Below are 19,957 nucleotides of genomic sequence, written 5' to 3'. Positions count from 1 at the left end.
AAAAACTTTTTTTTATATATATATATATATCAAGTGGCTCCAGAAAGTTAAACAGATTTGTAAATTACTTCTATTAAAAAATCTTAATCCTTTCAGTACTTATGAGCTTCTGAAGTTAAGGTTGTTCTTTTCTGTCTAAGTGCTCTCTGATGACACCTGTCTCGGGAAACGCCCAGTTTAGAAGCAAATCCCCATAGCAAACCTATTCTAAACTGGGCGTTTCCCGAGACAGGTGTTATCAGAGAGCACTTAGACAGAAAAGAACAAATCTGTTTACCTTTCTGGAGCCAGTTGATATATATAAAAAAAGTTTTTCCTGGAATACCCCTTTAAACACAATAAAAGACTCTCTGCACTGCTGCACTCTTACCTTAGGTTCTCTCCTCCTTCGCTGACTTCATAGAAAAGCTTTTCCTGCAGTCCTTCTACATACGGTTTAAGGTGAGAATGTTCAAGAGCTTTCCAGACCTCCTCATCCGTGTACTGATCAAATGGGTCCAAATTCATCCTCAGTGTCCCAGAGAACAGCACCGGGTCCTATAAGGGAACATGACACAGTCTAAGTGAAAAGGCCAAAGGATTACTAGATACCCAGAAAATAATATTGGTTTACAATAGCTAAACTGTAGTGGAAAATATTGTGCTTAAAGGGGTACTCCGCTGCTCAGCGTTTGGAACAAACTGTTCCGAACGCTGGAGACGGTGGCCGGGAGCTCGTGACGTCATGGCCCTGCCCCTCATGGCATCACACCCCGCCCCCTCAATGCAAGTCTATGGGAGGGGGCGTGATGGCCATCATGCCCCCCCACATAGACTTGCATTGAGGGGGCGGGGCGTGACGTCATGAGGGAGCGGGGTTATGATGTCACGAGCTCCCGATGCCGGCTCCAGCGTTCGGAACAGTTTGTTCCAAATGCAGAGCAGTGGAGTACCCCTTTAAGTGCTTAAATGTTATTGTAACTTTTATTACCCACCACCAACCCTTCTGCATGTACCTGAATATATGTTTCCAGGATAACAATTTCCCAAAATTAATACAAATGCTAAATTATATAAGCGTATACATAGCATTACCCCCTTTATATCTCTGTAAATAATGTTGACACAGATATTACTGTCTCCCGGTATCTCCAAATATATGATGTTAACACAGAAAGTACTGCTGCCTAGTCTCTTCTTGAAAATGAAGAAGGCACATATAGTACTATCTCTGCAGGCGCAGATAATACTGCCTCCCTGTAATTATTTTTTTTTTTTTATAAATAATGCATTAACATATAATACTGCCTCCCTATCTTTCCTTATGAATAATACAGACACATCATTCTGCTTCTCTGTCTTTCCTTGTAAATAATGCAAATAATGCAGGCACAGATAATACTACCCCCTGTCTTTCCTTGTAAATAATGCAGGCACAGACAGTACTGATTATCTGTATCTCCTTCTGAATGTAATATACAGATAGTACTGTCTCCCTGTTTTTTTCTTGTAAATAATGCAAATATTGCAGGCACATATAATACTGCCTCCCTGATTTTTCTTATAAATAATGCAAGCAATAATAATACTGCCTCCCCGTCTTTCCTTGAAAATAATGCAGGCACAGATAGTACTGACTTTCTGCATCTCCAAGTCAGTGAAATATTCACAGATAGTACTGTCTCCCTGCCTCCCCAGATGAATGATGCATGCACAGATAGTACTGTCTCCCTGCCTTTCCCAATGAATGATGCATGCACAGATAGTACTGTCCCCATACCTCTCCAGATGAATAATACATGCACAGATAGTACTGTCTCCCTGCCTCTCCCGATGAATGATGCATGCACAGATAGTACTGTCTCGATGCCTCTCCAGATGAAAGATGCATTCACAGGTAGTACAGTCTCCCTACCTCTCCAGATGAATGATGCATGCACAGATAGTACTGTCTCCCTGCCTCTCCAGATGAATGATGCATGCACAGATAGTACTGTCTCCCTGCCTCTCCCAATGAATGATGCATGCACAGATAGTACTGTCCCCCTACCTCTCCAGATGAATGATACATGCACAGATAGTACTGTCTGCATGCCTCTCCCGATGAATGATGCATGCAAAGATAGTACTGTCCCCCTACCTCTCCAGATGAATGATACATGCACAGATAGTACTGTCTCCCTGCCTCTCCAGATGAATGATACATGCACAGATAGTACTGTCTCCCTGTCTCTCCAGATGAAAGATGCATTCACAGATAGTACTGTCTCCCTGCCTCTCCAGATGAAAGATGCATTCACAGGTAGTACTGTCTCCCTACCTCTCCAGATGAATGATGCATGCACAGATAGTACTGTCTCCCTGCCTCTCCATATGAATGATGCATGCACAGATAGTACTGTCTCCCTGCCTCTCCCAATGAATGATGCATGCACAGATAGTACTGTCCCCCTACCTCTCCAGATGAATGATACATGCACAGATAGTACTGTCTCCATGCCTCTCCCGATGAATGATGCATGCACAGATAGTACTGTCCCCCTACCTCTCCAGATGAATGATACATGCACAGATAGTACTGTCTCCCTGCCTCTCCAGATGAATGATGCATGCACAGATAGTACTTCCTCTGTCTGCTTTGTAGACCCACATAGTACCACATTTCATTATAACAACAGTGTAACTATATGAGCTTTATTACTGTGGATCTAGTATTCCTTTTTGTAACGTATACTTCTTACTTTATCTCACATTCCATCCTTGTGGATCAAGAGGTAGATTTGCTCTCATTGTAGCCTTGGCAATGTGAAGTGTTCGAGGTTTCAGTGTTAGTTATTATGTACTTTCCTGAAGCTGATTAGAACATGGAGAATAATCTAAAAAATCCTTTAAACCCAAAGCAGTGAGGGTCACTTACAGTTTCTCCTGAGTAACAAAAAGTTAACCTATTGTTGTGTGAGCCATCATTGTCTACCCATCATAAAAGACAGGAGATTTTTCTGGCATGGTAAGAACAGTCCTCACCCCACAGAACAAAGAGTATTTCTTATAAGATACTAAAAGTTGAAAAGATGCCAACAGCTAACAATATTATGAATGCACCATGTGAACGACCTAATCCTTAGATATTAGATCTCCCCACGCTATTAAGCTGTCTGTGTGATTTAATTTTAGAAGGGAAGTCCTGCCAAGAAATCTCACCAAACATAAAGATAGTGGAAAAACGCAAATGTAATTTTTCGATGACTATACGGTCGCCATTCACTACGGCTTTACACGTGTAACTGCTGCCATCTAGTGCTATGTTTGCTATATGCATATTAAAAAAAGCAGTGTGTTATTACTTTATACTACTGACTGTGGCCAGCGCTAGTTCCTTCATGGGGTATTTGCTGTGAATCTAAAGATCATAAACCCCATCAAACACCTTAGGCCAGTGTTTCCAAACCAGGGTGCCTCCAGCTGTTGCAGAACTACAACTCCCAGCATGCACGGACAGTCGTTGGCTGAGTGTACCTGAAGTGTCAATGGATGTATATACTGTATATATATATATATATATATATATATATATATATATATACAGCTGTTACAAAATAAATATATATGTGTCATAAATAAAAGTTTTTTTGTTACTCTGTAAAATAATATATAATAATATATTACAACAGTTGTGATGAATGTTTGCAACGTGGAATGTAAAGCTTGTATTTTGTCTGTACTATGATTTCTTATAGAATGAGACAGGACTTTCTCTTAACCCTAAATGATGGGTTTGGTTATATAGTGAATTACCTGAGGAATTATAGTCAGTTTGTTGCGCAGGTCATGGAGGCCAATGGTGGAGATGTCCAAACCATCAATGACAATCTTCCCTCCTGCCGCCTCGATGATCCGGAAGAGACAGTTCGTAAGTGAAGATTTCCCAGCTCCTGTCCTTCCCACTATTCCAACCTGAGAGAAAGATGAAGTTACATAGAGTTTTCTAGATATATCCTTCTATTTTAATATCTATTGATCTCATATATATCTATTTATCTATACGTCTATCCATCTATCTATCTATCTCATATCTATCTATATATCTATCTATCTATCTCATAGCTATCTATATATCTATCTATCTCATATCTATATATCTATCTATCTATCTCATATCTATCTATCTATCCATCTCATACTCTATCTATCTATCTATCTCCTATCTTTCTATCTATCTATCTATCTCATATCTATCTATCTCATATCTATTTATCTATCTTTCTATTTATTTATTTATCTATATCTATCTATCTCATATCTATCTATCTATCTCTATCTATCTCATATCTATCTATCTCATTTCTATCTATGTATCTATCTCATATCTATCTACCTATTAATCTCATATCTATCTCTCATATCTATCTATCTCATATCTATCTATTTATCTATCTTTCTATTTATCTATCCATATCTATCTATCTCATATCTATCTATCTCTATCTATCTCATATCTATCTATCTATCTCATATATATCTACATATTTATCTCATATCTATCTATCTATATATCTATCTCATATCTATCTATGTATCTATCTCATATCTATCTATATATCTATCTCATATCTATCTATATATCTACCTGTCTGTCTATCTATTTATCCACCCGTAAACTTTGAGGGGATGATGGTGATTTAAAGATCAGCCCTATATAATAGAAGATGTCAGGACTAATTTAACCATCACAGATTACACGTGAGTCCAGTCATATATCACTACTTACCTTCTCCATACTGTCAACAGTGCAGGAAATCCCATGAAGAACAAGATCTAACTCAGAGCGATAACGCGCCTTGTAATCCACAAACTGCACAACGCCTTTGTCCGGCCAGTTCTGTGGGGGGCGCCGCTGAGTCACCCACTCTGCCTGATTAGTGAACATAGCAAAAAAACATTTAGTTTAGATCAATTGTGTTACAGGGTAAGGAAAAGGTTGCTAACTTTGCCTAAGACTTTTCTACTTTTAGTAGAAATAAATATAGAAGGCATCCTAGGTACGACTGAAAGAAACAGAAGAAACACATGGAATATCAAGAAAAATAAGATTTAAACTTGATCTGTGTTACAGTCAGACTTTATAGGCATTATCCAGCCAAAAAAATGGATTCCCGATTCAATTGCCAGCTGTCCACACTGCATGGAGAGGCAGATGGCACGCACTGCATGCATTGTCTATGGTGGTGCCCATGTACTCGGATACCATCAGCACTCCCATTAAAGGGGTACTCCGGTGAAAACCTTTTTTCTTTTAAATCAACTGGTGCCAGAAAGTTAAACAGATTTGCAAATTACTTCTATTAAAAAATCTTAATCCATTCCAGTACTTATTAGCTGCTGAATGCTACAGAGGAAATTCCTTTCTTTTTGGAACACTGATGACATCATGAGCACAGTGCTCTCTGCTGACATCTCTGTCCATTTTAGCAACCGTGCATAGCAGATGTATGCTAAGGGCAGCATGGTGGCTTAGTGGTTAGTACTGCTGCCTTGCAGTGCTGGTGCCTTGGGTTCAAATTCCACTAAGGACAACAATAAATAAAGACTTATTATTATAATAATGCCAGCAAAGAGCACTGTGCTTGTGATGTTGTCATCAGAGAGCATTCCAAAAAGGAAAGAATTTCCTCTGTAGTATTCAGTAGCTAATAAGTACAGGAAGGATTAAGATTTTTTAATAGAAGTAATTTACAAATCTGTTTAACTTTCCGGAGCCAGTTGATTTAAAAGAAAAAAGGCTTTCACCGGAGTACCCCTTTAATGTCTGCCACTTCATGCAGCAGGGAGATCCGGTGCCCCGTACTGGAGATAGTGCTGGTTCCCAGCAGTCGGACCCCCCCCCCCCCCCCCCCCCCCCCCGCAATCAGATGCTTATCCTCTATCCTGTAGAAAGGGGATACATTACTTAGCTGGATAACACCTTCATCCACAGTTCTACAGTGTTAGCCAACATCTTCAGAACTTACTTCATTCTCTACTTTAATGTATTCATCCACACGCTCAACAGCGACGATATTGGTTTCCAGCTCAGACGTCATCCGTACTAACCAGTTTAGTGTCTGAGTAATCTGAAGAAATAAGGGGAAAAAATGTATAAAACATAGACATGGCTGTTGATGAAATATATAATGTGTAACCAATACAGATGTGCAGCCAAAGACTTCTGGAATCTAATGCAAAATCTGACTCACATTGAGTGCCGCGGAAATGGATAGCCCAACAGTCCCACTGTCCACGGTGCCACGAGCTAGTACAGCAAAAAGGGCAGCAAAGAACACCGTCAGGTTCCCTACAAATTCAAGACGAATGGCCAGCCACCTGTAGACAGGATCACACGATAAGAAGGTTACTAGAGATTGCTTTAGATTATCCATAAGTATCACAAGGTTTCACATAACTCGTAGCTTACCTATTGGAGACAATCCAGGAGTAAACGCTCTTTTGATTTAGGTCTAAGGTATCTTCATTGTGCTGGAGGAATCTCTGTTGATGCCCATACGCCCGGATGACTGATAGACCGGAGACTGTCTCCCCAAAGTGAGAATAGATGGGGGACCTTGTGACTGAGTCCAGGCGTCTCAGCTGACGTGAGGTGGTGACATAAAACCTCTAAAGACACAAGCACAATAAATTATTATTTTTCACATTTTAGACTATGTCCACATTTAAAAAGGCAAACATGGGATTTATGGTCAATATCGGTGTCAAGTATCAATGTTTAGTGTAGGGACAGAAGAGGAAGGATTGTGACACAGGGATTCTAAGGACACCAAAGACAGAAGACCTCCAAGATGGAGGGAAACACTCCATTGCTCTATTAAGTCCATATAAGTTCAGCCAATCACTGATCCCAGTAGTGTCCTATCGTCATTGACTGAATCAGCAGCTCCTGCACCCAGTGCTCATCTCAAGTTACAGGAAGAAGAGAGAAGATCAGGGGAATGGACAGAGGCATACAGGAGCGGGGGGGGGGGACCAGTGGGGGACCGGGGTGAGGTAAGTATGTAAGTAAAACAAGGCTAGTTAACCTATCAGAAAAGAAATAAACATTGGCAATGGATTGTTACCAGAAGTACTATGACACAGGATGTTCTAGGTCAACTGTGAAGAGGAGTAACACACCACAAAAGATTTAGTACAGAACCAAATGCTTACCTGGACAAAATAATACACAATGGCCAATGGTACAATGATAGCGGCAAAGATGGGTGTGGCCAAGCAGATCACAAAAAGGGTGCCAATAACTCCCAAGATGCAGGCAATCCAGCTACGGAATGACATGGGAATGGTTTCATCCACAGTGAAGATGTCCTGGAAGCACAATACATATCCTATGATCAGATGTTAGTGTTTTTTTTTTTTTTTTTGACTAGTTATGTGGAGATCGGTATTGGTGTTATTTATAATACTAGTATCTTATGTGGCATGTGGTACCAAGGCCTTATATCTTTTCACCACCTCTAAGATGCTCACTTGCCTCTTTAACATTTTACAGTAGTATCAATATGTAGTAATATGTTAGTCTATAGGGGTTTCCTAACAATCAGCAAACCCACTTAAGCTCCCTATGACCACATTAGCCAATCGCTACCATAGACATTAGGAGGCTGTTTCGCGCACACTTTATTTTTGGCTTATTCTTGCAATTAGTCAAGGTCTGAACACTTAGACCCTGTGAGGATTCCAGGGCATTAATCCAAACAATAACTTTTAGGGGTACCCCCCCCCCCCCCCCCAAAAGGGTTTGGACCTAAAAATAGAAATCACCCTAATTGTATTAAAATTCCCAAAGCTTTATTTCATTCATTAAAATAATCTGATATAAGGACAAAGAAATGTGTGTGTGCTGTTTAAAAACACAGCCGTTGCTCAGTAAGGTCACTGTGAGAGTCCTATAGAGTACTAAGTAGTTCTATAGTAATATGCTATTAGCTGTGGACATTCACTTATATTGCTACTGGCTTATATGGCTGCCTGTTTAAAAGGTGATGCTACGCCCCCCTATTTACTTTTCCCTAGTGGTCTAGTGGCTAGGATTCGGCGCTCTCACCGCCACAGCCAGTGTTCAATTACTTTTCCCTGGTGGTCTAGTGGCTAGGATTCTGCGCTCTCACCGCTGTGGCCGGTGTTCGGTTACTTTTTTTGTGAGGAATCAGTGGGTTTCTGAATTGTTAGGAAACTCTGCCTGTCTTCTTAGATGTGACTGGATCTTTACACAGATGTTTACCAAAGGTATTACCGGTATATATTAAAATGCTAATCAGTCTAAAGTACGGACAATTCCAAGTCTCCGATACCAGACATCTGTCAACTTAGTAATTAAGTAAAAACTGTTTTAATAAATATATTTGGAACTGACCTTGGCAAACCTGTTGACAATACGGCCAGTCGGAGTAGTGTCAAAGAACTGCATAGGAACGTGCAGAGTATTTTGAAGGAGTTGTGAATGGAGTAGCCGTGATGCACGCACTGTACCGGCCGCAACCAGAAAAGCCCCAAGAAACACAAAAATACCTGAAAAAATACAACTCATTACTACCTCCAGGACACAACATGTTTTCACAGCTAGACATTCTCTCTGCAGTGGCCATAAAGGTGAATGGTTGTTTATATAATACACTTGAGGATGCCAGTATAGGACCTTTACACTCTGACTTATGGGGGAAGTTCTGAGCAGGGACCTAGACCAGACAAACCCTTTAAATGATTGGGGGTTTATTATACAAAGTTACCTTGTGCCACCCCCAGGGCTCCAAATACTCCGACCCGCATGTCTCTCTGAGAGGTCGGATAGGTCTGATTAAAATAAGTCACGGCATCCGACGTCCATTCACTTAGCCAAATATTCTGTCCAACAAAAGCAGCGTTTTGTAAAATGTAGGTAACCAATATCCAGGTGGAGTAAGACCATCCGATCGCACGAAGGTACTTCATATACAGAGAGAATTTCACCTGCAAAAGAAGATACAATGGGTGAAAGTAATCAAAATTATTGCTTGGGTGCCTTACATAAAGAAATATTACCAGGCGGTCAGATTGGCACAACTAACAGAGGTTCTCCTAAAAGCATAAGTTCCTCCAGGGGTCGGTATAGAGACTGCTGCTTGGCCAACATTTCCCGTAGATCTCCTTTCATGGTCTCTTCCCAAAAATCACACCTACAATTTTATGTCCTGCACTCTCCAATTTGGTTTATTTACGGAATATACTCCGCTGTAGGTTCCCTTTCCAACCCACAGATAAACCAGCTGCTCCAGTCTTTGGAACCCCAAATTTTGCCTTCCCAACTCTTTTGATGGACAAACAAGGGTTTTTTTTTTAAATTGGGGAATTCTTTAGGTATGTTCTCATGGCGGAATTTCCGTGGGACTTCTGCGGAAGAATTCAATGGGAAATTACGCCGTAATTTACTGTCTTTTGATTTTTATGGGATTCCGCAGTCTCATTCAGACAGCAGAAGTTCAGCGGTGGGCATTCCGCTACGGAAATTCTACTTTCGGCATAAGACCTGTCAAATTTTTAGGACTTCTGTGGCGGAATCTCAATGAAATCAATGGGGCTCAAATTTTGGCTGATTTCTGTGTTCTAAGAACACAGAAATTCCACCGCAATTTTGCAGTAATTTCACAATTCTTGCTCTATGGTGGAAATTCTGTAGTGTGAACATACCCATAGACAGAAATTCCTCATAGAAAGTCCTCAGCATTCTTCTGCCTGATCCATCATTTGCTTCATGTAGGACATCATTTGAGTCTTTATGTATATCCTCCCGTGAATGTAGAGGTGTAATTCCTTCTATGTATACTGAGCTCTCCCAATCTCCCTGGTAAATTGCCTTAAATGCAAGCAGGAAGTGCTGTGCTGCTCAGACGGCACCATAGAGATAGATCAAGTGGAAGATCAGGGCAGGTAAGTAAAATTTATATTTTTATTTTTCATTTTTAGCCCAGCCTTAGACTAAACATTTTATTTTGCGAAACTATTTGCAAAAGTAAAAACTATTGCAGAGGAAAAAGTAGATCACTTGCAAATAACAGCCCATTAAATTTTAGATCTAATTTATTTTCTTTGTTACACTGGGGAATAGAACAAGCCTGGGCAGAGCACGTGGTCAGCAGAGAGACTGGAACAGCAAGGAATGGGTTATGTGACAGCATTCAGAATCAGTGGATAGCCAAGTTTATTCAACCAAGGTTACTTTACAAAGTTGGAGATGAGTGCCTATGAAGTTATATTATTAAATAAATGTCAAACCTGGAAGACTGACTAAGATTACAGGCATGGCCTTGTATACAGATGCCATTTATCTGTTGTTTTAGGGATCTGACATGTAGTAATGGACGCTGCCTCTCATGTCTACCTGAGGTTATTACAGAATATAGGTTTTATGTACCTTTCCTGTCTCCACGGTTTCTTTTTCAATAAGCTGTTGTCCTTTTGCAATTATCTTCTCGTTTTCTCCTTTGTCCTTTACTACTTCCTTCAGAGACCTCCTTAAAGTGCCATTCATACTGAAAGAAGGGCAGATATGTAAAAATTCATAAAGCATAGATAACATGTTGTCCAGAAACAACACCATACTGTGTACTGTGTGGTGACCCAGTACAGAACCTTCTATTCCGCCTACCCTATCAGTTAGATGTTGCCTCATGTGTCTGTTTCGACCCACAGCTCTAGGAAACGTGTTATTTAATTTGTTTTTAATTTTTTTTTTATTTTATTAACATGTATTCTGTTTATGTTGTATAGAGTGAATTGTGCCTATAAGGGAAAGGTTGCAAAGGGGTCATGTGATTACTGTGGCCAATTAAAGTCATAGACCCTAAGCTACTTGGTCTGTCTAGACAGGGAGGAGTCAGTCGAGTGTGTGAGAAGGAGGAGAGGAAGTCTGGTCCTGGGCAAGGAGGAGGAGAGTCTGTATAGTATGGAGAGAGGAGAAGTCAGTGCAGAGTCCAAGTCAGTGGAGTCTGAGAAGTCAAGTGTCGAGCAACTACAGCAAAACACAAGCATCCGGCTGTCCAGGTCAAGGCAGTCAAAGTCGAAGTTGTGGGGAGATGTGCCTGAGAGCCCAAAGGGCCCCATAATGCAAATCAGGGATAGTTAGAGTGAAGTTCCTCAGGCCACCTCAGTCTGAAAGTCCAAGTCCACCCCTAGCGGTAAGCAGTTCTGTGGATGCTCCGTGAAGTCCTACAAGTCTGTCTAAAGTCAAGTTAAGCCAAGTTGAGTTGTAACAGCTGGACTATAACTACAAGTCCCAGAGTGCCCAGTGATATAAAGTGACTGTTTCTGCAACTTTACCACAATTATGGCACTACAAAAGTTTTCTATTATATTGCATGGGCTGTAACATCTGACTGCAAAAACTTTCACCAACAGTAGTTTTGTTAACTGTGCATGTTATTGCCCCAGCACTTGGCCCAGGAAGCTGCTTATTCTTGCAGTGTGAAGATTAACCCTACCCTGGCATTACAAACTCTATTCTCAGTCACAACACCCTTACAATACACCACACACCGCCATCCCGTTAGCCACCACAAATGTATATTACAAGAACCTTGGGTGTGGTACTCCAGTCTGTGTCCTTCATCAACAACACTCACCTGCCAAGCCTTCTCTTGTGTAGACTGTTTTCTCTCTTAAGTGTCGTTGTCACAATGTCTTCTGCTACTTCTGCAGCTTGTTCTATGGGATCATCTTCTTCATCTTCATCAAGTAGCACTACAAAAGAGACAATGGAAGAACTAGAGGAATACCATAGCAATGTATGCTAAGCAAGTATCAGGAGAAGGTGGCCTGGTTGAAGACATTTTGGTGTAGGCAGTTTGCTGCTGGTATGCTTTGGGTCCTGGCATCATGTGGGTGTTACAGTGACACGTACCACCTACCGAACCATTGTACAGACCAAGGTACCCCCCTATTGGCAGTGGGATTCCCTAATGGCAGTGGCCTCTTTCACTGCGATACTGCTTTGGCCACACCATAAAATATTGTTCAGAAATGAGGAACATGATTAAGAGTTTGAGGTGGACACGTGACCTCCAAATCCCTAGATCTCGGTTGTGCTAGAGAAACAAGTTCGATCCATGGAGGCCGCACCTCACAACTTGCAGGTCTTAAAGGGGTACTCCGGTGAAAACCTTTTTTCTTTTAAATCAACTGGTGGCAGAAAGTTAAACATATTTGTAAATTACTTCTATTAAAAAACCTTAATCCTTCCAGTATTTATTAGCTGCTGAATGCTACAGAGGAAATTCCTTTCTTTTTGGAACACTGATGACATCACGAACACAGTGCTCTCTGCTGACATCTCTGTCCATTTTAGGAACCGTGCATAGCAGATGTATGCTAAGGGCAGCATGGTGGCTCAGTCGATAGCACTGCTGCCTTGCAGTCCTGGGGACTTGGGTTCAAATCCCAATAAGGACAACAATAAATAAAGCGTTATTATTATTATAATAACGTCAGCAGAGAGAACTGTGGTCGTGATGTCATCAGAGAGCATTCCAAAAAAGAAAAGAATTTCCTCTGTAGTATTCAGCAGCTAATAAGTACAGGAAGGATTAAGATTTTTTAATAGAAGTAATTTACAAATATGTTTAACTTTCTGCCACCAGTTGATTTAAAAGAAAAAAGGTTTTCACCGGAGTACCCCTTTAAAGATACCACAGGACACCTTCAGAGGTCTTGTGGAGTCCATATCCTAGGAAAAAAGTGTGAGAACTCACCCAAGATTTCCACTCAAGGGCTGGTCCTGCAGGACTCCTGCTAAAGGGAACAGTGTTTCTGGTGTGGAAAAAGTGCTGGAACTCCGTTCCCATGCATTTCTGGTCAAAACTATTTTGGTGGCATGAGGTAGGACCTATACAATATTAGTCAGGTAATTATCGTACTATGGCTGATCAGTATAATCTAGATTGAATCTGCTGCAAATGTCCTGGTGGAGATACCCCAGGACACCTTCAGAGGTCTTAGGGAGTCTGTGTCTCAGTGGTCAAAACTATTTTGGTGGCATGAGGAAGACCCTACCCAATATTAGTAAGGTGGCTGTCATACTATAGCTGATCAGTGTAATCTAGATTGGCTCTACCTGTCGGTTCTGAGTCCTTGGCATGGTCTTGCTTAGCGTACGTCCTGAGGAACTCTGCGAAAGCTCCATTGTTTGCCAACAATGTTTTATAGGAGCCAGTTTCAGTAACGCTGCCATTCACTAATACCACTATCTCGTCGGTGTGCTTTAGAAAGCTTACACCATGAGTGACCAGGACTCGGGTCTGTGAAGAGATGAGGTACAATTATTATACATAGATAATTTTACACATTGTTGGCGGCCATCTTGTCACTTCACTCATCCCAAGTAGGCAACTCTTATTATGCCAGCTAATATTTCCATTTGAATATCAGTTTATATCAAAGAAAAAGCTTAATAATCTGCATTTTACCTTGTCTTTTAGTAAACCATTGGGGCCAACCACCTTCTCAAATATGTGTTTCCCCACATGAGCGTCAACGGCAGAGAGAGGGTCATCGAGGATGTAGATGTCTGTATTGTGATATACTGCTCGGGCCAGACTCACACGCTGCTTCTGGCCTCCACTCAAGTTTATTCCCTTTATTATATAAAATGAAAAAAAAAGGAAATAACAATAGAAAAATATTAAGCAAAACATTAAAGGGGTTATCCAAGAATCGAAAAACAGTGGTAATTTCTTTCAAGAACCGCTCCCTGTCTGTCTCCAGGTTGGGTGTGGTTCTGCAGCTCAGTTCCATTAAAGTGAATGGAGCCAAGTTGTGATACCACACACAACCTGGAGACAGACAGGGAGCAGATTTTAAAAGAAATTAGCTCTGTATTTCGATTTGATATGTTCCATGTTCCCTATATATGGCTCTGGAGTAGGGAGCCCCCTTTATGATTTTATTGGGGATTTCTTAACCATTGAATCTCAAGACATGCTCTACCCAAACACAGTTCTGAACAAAACTCTACGACAGTGTTTTCCAACTAGAGTCCCTCCAGCTGTTGCAAAACTACAACTCCCAGCATGCCCGGACAGCCAACGGCTGTCCGGGCATGCTGGGAGTGTTAGTTTTGCAACAGCTGGAGGCACCCTGGTTGAGTAACACAGATCTAGTAAGTATATTCTGAGATTTTCCTGCATGTGTTAGTTCTACTCTTTATCATATTATCTCATCTTATAAATCTCACTATTTATATTTTTTTTTTAACTTTATAACGACTTCTTTCATTTCACCATAAAATGTACAGCGTATGCAAAAATTATTATTTAAGGTGAGAAATTGAAGAAAAAAAAGGGGCAATTTTGCTAATTTTGGAGGATTTCGTTTTTACCTAGTGTACTTGATGATAAAACGGACATGTAACCTTTATGTTGTGGGTCAATGCGATTAAAATAATACCCAAGGTTACACGCTTTTCTATTATTGCACTTATATTATAAAAAATCTAACTTTTTTACCCAAAGAAGAATGTTTATAATTGCCTATTCTGACCCCCTATAATTTTCTTTCTTTTTTTTTTTTTTCTCTTCTTAGACGGGGGTGTATCTGACTTTTTGGTCACTTTTTATTCCTTTTTTTTTCTGGGATGTGATTTGACCAAAAATCAGCAATTTCAGACTTTGGTATTTTTTTTATGTTTACATGGGGGATCATTAACATAATATTTTAATAGTTCCGACATTTCCATATGTGGCGATACCAAATATGTAGATTTTGTACATTGCAAAATGGGAAAAGAGGGGGATTTATCTTTTAATGGGGGAGGAGCTTATTCCCTTTTATTAAAACTTTTTTTTAACTTTTTTTAAGTCCCCACAGGGGGCTATTTATTGCAATCTTTTGATTGCTAATAATGTCCAGTGCTATACATAGGCGATTGTGCCGTGGGCGGTCCGATGAGTGTCTGTATGCCCCCCCAATACTTAAGATGCCATACCATTACCAGTGGGACCCTGGTTGATATCAGCTACTGCGCTCACTTTATACTCTGGACGGGTCTTAGGACATACATGTACGTCCTGTTGAGCCAAGTGCCAGACAGCCAGGGCATACAGGTGTGGTGGCCCAGTACAGGATGGTGTTGCCCAGTACCTTTCCTGCCCTGTCAGGCAGTGTCCCTCAGTGTCCCAGGGCCCCCTGTAGTTGTTTCCCCATTTGTATATATGTTGTATATTAAAAGATGTGTTATGCCTTTAATAAAATGTACCATGTGATTGTTACCCAGGAGGTACCAGTGACCAGCTGACCCCAAAGTTGACCTATGGGCTCCCTGCTAGTCTCCCCCATATAAGCCCTGGGTGGAGCTAGCTCTGCTCTCATTGAGCTTTGCTTTCTGCTGAGGTCCAGTAAAGTCGTTCCTAGTGACGTTCCTAGAGTAGTGGAGGCCTGAAAGTCAAGTCCTGCAGCCACAAGTCAAGTGCTAGTAAGATAAAGTCACCGTCCTGTCAGTCACAAGTCAGTCAAGTCAAGTCATCTGTCTACCCAGCGTGGCCTGCACTAAATTCTCCCGTCTAACTACAAGTCGCAGCAAGACTGCGAGGTCTCTGTGTCACTGGTCATCTCCTATGGCCCTGGCTGTACTGCATAGACTGTAACAACTGTCAACCCTCAGTAAAGCTACCATTGTCCATAACTTGGCGTCGGTATCCGTATTGCCCCCGTGCCTAGCCCAGGATCCAGCGGTATACCTTCAGGTGGTTAAGGATAAACCTCGCCCTGGCATCACGAATACAAGGGGTTAATACCATCTGCCCCTAGGGTAACAACATCTACCCTACACCTGACACCTCTGTCCGTGACAGGAACTAAAATAAAGAGATTGAGTGGCTACACACTAAAAAAGTGGTTAGTGCCTGTCTTGAGATACTGGGTTACACTATACCCAATAGTGCCATAAACATAAGTAATCAAAAAATAGCGAAAAATCAAACCTCAAGGTGCAGACAAGCAAAGAAATAAAATAGATTGATAATTGACCTATATATGGTATAAAAAGAAGAAGCCATTGATAAAGGGGTCTAGCGATTTTCACCCATCACCCGATCAGTATTGCACCTTACTTCTCTGCATACTTCTATGTTCATTCCTCGCAAGCGCTGCAGTCCTCGCTAACCAGGACCACCGCCAGGTGTGTTTGAGCGCTTAAAGATCAAACTGCCGCACGAGGACGCCTTGGATCATCAGTGCCAGCGCTACCTCTGCTGCCAGACCTCCGTCACCCCGAGCCAGATGCCGATCCGTCCCAGCGAGCAGCCGTGAGAGCCGGCACTATCATGCTGCACTTACAGTCAGCGCATCCTATGCTAGTTAAGATCTCCGATCTCAACCATTTACAGCAACGATCTCTGCTGACCTCCTGGGACCACAGGTAATATACTTCCATAGGCCGGGAGACACCCGTGCCAACCTGTGGGAATTTACATCACGGACATAACAGTTTGTCCCAGCGATACTTTCATCTACTGGACTCATTTTTTTGCTATGCAGCTTATATACCGCATTATTAACAGAGACTGTTACTACTTGAACTTGATATTATTTGAGACATTCCCCATGCAGTTTTAGCAGATATACTGTCCGTACTAATCCCTATGCAATCTAGAATTTGAGGCTATTTTAGACCTTAGTCCAATAAGGTGGCATCTCATACTGATCTATCAACATATGTTGTACATTTTGACACTATAATAGTGACCAATTTTATATCTATATTTTATTGTGATATTGTATGCATAATGAACCTGTAGCAAGGGCCCTGCTCAGATTCCAGCTTTTTATATACAGTGACCCCCCCCCCCCCCCCGACCTACGATGGCCCCGACATACGATCATTTCAACATACGATGCTTTTGTATGTCGGGGCCATCGCATAAACGGCTATCCGGCAGCGCAGACTGCTTCAGCTGCCGCCGGATAGCCGTTTACGGTGCCCCGTGTGGTCCGCTGGCGATCACTTACCTGTCCTCGGGGCTCCGGCGCGTCCTCTTCGGGATCCTCTGCATTGTCGAAGCTCTCCGTTGTCGTCATCACGTTGCTGCCCACGCCCTCCTGTCATCCAATAGGAGCGGCGTGCATAGCTACGTGATGGCGGCGACGTGAGAGCTGTCCGGGCATGCTAGGTGTTGTTGTTTTGCTACATCTGGAGGTTGTAGACCACTGTCCTATACATTACATTGCACGGATCCCTCAACATACGATTGTTTCAACAAACGATGGTCCATTTGGAACAGATTACCATCGTATGTTGAGGGACCAGTGTATATATTTACTTTAAATAAAACGTGAATTTACAGAGAAACCAGCTACACCTTTATTCTTTTCATACCATATATAGGTCAATTATCAATCTACTTTATTTCAATGTTTGTCTGCACCTCGAGGTCAGATTTTTAGCTATTTTTTGATTATTCGTGTCAGGAACTGTCCAGAGTAGGAGCAAATCCCCATAGCAAACCTCTCCTCTGGACAGTTCCTGAAATGGACAGAGATGTCAGCAGAGAGCAACTGTGGTCAGGCAGAAAAGAACAACTCAACTTTAGTTTAGTTTAGTCTCAAGGGGCGACACGCCTTCTTTACCATGAGAACTGTGAACTTATGGAACAGTCTACCTCAGGAACTGGTCACAGCAGGAAAAATTAACAGCTTTAAAACAGGATTAGATACATTCCTGGAACAAAATAACATTAATGCTTATGAAGAAATATAAAATCCCATCCCTTCCCCAATATCGCGCCACACCCCTACCCTTCAATTCCCTGGTTGAACTTGATGGACATATGTCTTTTTTCCACCGTACTAACTATGTAACTATGTAACTTCCTCTGTTGTATACAGCAGCTGATAAGTACTGGAAGGATTAGGATTTTTTAATAGAAGAAATGTACAAATATGTCTGGCACCAGTTGATTTGAAAAAAAAAAAAATAGTTTTCCACCATAGTACCACTTTAAGTAATACTGCTATATATAGGGCCTACATAATAGTAACATATACTAAATACATAAATGTAATGTAATATTGTTTTTAAATCATAGAGCCATACAGTGCACAAATAATAATGCAGCAACACATGATATATAGCATCTTGCTACATTGGACATGTGTGCCATATGTGATTAAAGGGGTACTCCATTAGAAAACTTTTTTTTTTTTAAATCAACAGGTGCCAGAAAGTTAAACAGATTTGTAAATTACTTCTATTAAAAAATCTTAATCCTTCCAGTACTTATTAGCTGCTGCATACTACACAGGAAATTCTTTTATTTTTGGAACACAGTGCTCTCTGCTGACATCTCTGTCCATTTTAGGAACTGTTTGCTATGGGGATTTTCTCCTACTCTGGACAGGTCTTAAAATGGACAGAGATGTCAGCACTGTGCTCATGATGTCAGCAGAGAGCTCTGTGTTCCAAAAAGAAAAGAATTTCCTCTGTAGTATTCAGCAGCTAATAAGTACCTGAAGGATTAAGATTTTTTTAATAGAAGTAATTTACAAATCTGTTTAACTTTCTGGCACCAGTTGATTTAAAAAAAAAAAAAAAAAAAAAAAAAAAAAAAAGTTTTCCACCAGAGTACTTCCTATGCATGCACTTCCTATGTTTATAGGATTTTGGTTGCAATTGAAACACCTCGCTGAATCATGGTTTCGTTACTGAGTTCTAGGATCACCTTTTCTCCAATTTCTGACATATCTCCTCCAGGCAGCATCTGTAAGTCAGGAAGCAAGGCGCAGGCTTCTAGAACCCGCTGATATCTCTCCTCATCTAGAGGGGCCCCAAACAAGATGTTATCTCTCAGCGTGGCGTTCTGGATCCAGGCTTGTTGGGGAACATAGGCCAAAGAACCCTAAAAATGAATGTTTATATTACTAATAAGAAGTCCCATTTCCAATTACATATATTCTTCCACGTGCTGTATTTACAGTATAAACAATAGAAGCTATAATACAGATACAGTCTACAGTGTTGTGTAATACCTTTATATTAATGTGTCCGTTGACATGGTCCATTTCCCCAAGCATTGCAGAAATAAGTGAAGATTTTCCAGACCCAACTCCCCCAACCACGGCAACCAGATGACCTTCCTTGATTTCCAGGTTGACACTAAAGAGGAAGATAGGACATATGGACCTATGAGGTAGGTATAGGTATGGACATATGACCGATAATAAGCAATGTACCCTTACTAAGCATAATTTACAATAAATGTGTAGAAGAACATCTACTTCTATTACACTGAGGCACCCAGAAGATGTCTACAGTTTATCGGGATAACCTTTGATTCTGCTCTTTCAAATTGCACATCTTGGTCCTTACCACCTCCTGCCAGCTCCACATCAAACATTTCTCAACATTGACTCAACAAAACTACTGGTACATGCCCTCATCCTCTCCCACCTGGGCTACTGCAACCTCCCCCTCAGACATATGACATACAAATGTACAACCTGTCCCCTCCATACATCTCTGACCTGATCTCGTGATACCATCCTTCATTTAATCAGCGAACCTTACAAAATCTCCTCGTGTGCTCTCCCCTTCTCCATTCCTCACATAACCATTTCCAAAATGTCTCCTGTACATCCCCCATATTCTGTACCTCATTACCCAAACAAATTTGTCTTTCACCCACTATCACAACCTTCAAAAGTACAGTGACCCCCCCGACCTACGATGGCCCCGACATACGATCATTTCAAGATACGATGGCCTCTCAGAGGCAGCATCAACATACGGTGCCTTTGTATGTCGGGGCCATTGCATAAACGGCTATCCGGCAGCGCAGACTGCTTCAGCTGCCACCGGATAGCCGTTTACGGTGCCCTATGTGGTCCGCTGACGATCACTTACCTGTCCTCGGGGCTCCGGCGCGTCCTCCTCGGGATCCCCTGCATCGTCAGCGCTCTCCGTCGTCATCAT

The 19,957-nt window shown here is 41.4% G+C and overlaps 1 protein-coding gene across 1 annotated transcript in view; it reads right to left on the bottom strand.

The window, feature by feature from the left end:
- The window catches only part of ABCC2 (ATP binding cassette subfamily C member 2), a 62,288-nt gene that overhangs the window by 4,270 nt on the left and 38,061 nt on the right, over positions 1 to 19,957 (bottom strand). Inside the window, exons 16-30 of the mRNA XM_056528917.1 lie at positions 19,015 to 19,141; positions 18,708 to 18,884; positions 13,461 to 13,628; positions 13,109 to 13,292; positions 11,622 to 11,739; positions 10,415 to 10,532; positions 8,754 to 8,973; positions 8,381 to 8,535; positions 7,177 to 7,332; positions 6,431 to 6,630; positions 6,213 to 6,339; positions 5,988 to 6,089; positions 4,748 to 4,891; positions 3,775 to 3,933; positions 371 to 537 (exon numbers count right to left, since the gene is read on the bottom strand). Coding sequence (XP_056384892.1) covers positions 371 to 537; positions 3,775 to 3,933; positions 4,748 to 4,891; positions 5,988 to 6,089; positions 6,213 to 6,339; positions 6,431 to 6,630; positions 7,177 to 7,332; positions 8,381 to 8,535; positions 8,754 to 8,973; positions 10,415 to 10,532; positions 11,622 to 11,739; positions 13,109 to 13,292; positions 13,461 to 13,628; positions 18,708 to 18,884; positions 19,015 to 19,141 — 2,322 coding nt within the window. The remainder of the gene's footprint in view (positions 1 to 370; positions 538 to 3,774; positions 3,934 to 4,747; positions 4,892 to 5,987; positions 6,090 to 6,212; positions 6,340 to 6,430; positions 6,631 to 7,176; positions 7,333 to 8,380; positions 8,536 to 8,753; positions 8,974 to 10,414; positions 10,533 to 11,621; positions 11,740 to 13,108; positions 13,293 to 13,460; positions 13,629 to 18,707; positions 18,885 to 19,014; positions 19,142 to 19,957) is intronic.

Source organism: Hyla sarda, chromosome 7 (genome assembly GCF_029499605.1).
Source record: "Hyla sarda isolate aHylSar1 chromosome 7, aHylSar1.hap1, whole genome shotgun sequence".
NCBI classification, from domain to species: Eukaryota; Metazoa; Chordata; class Amphibia; order Anura; family Hylidae; genus Hyla; species Hyla sarda.
Note: the sequence above shows the minus strand (reverse complement) of the source record. Positions and strands in the feature narration are given on the sequence as shown.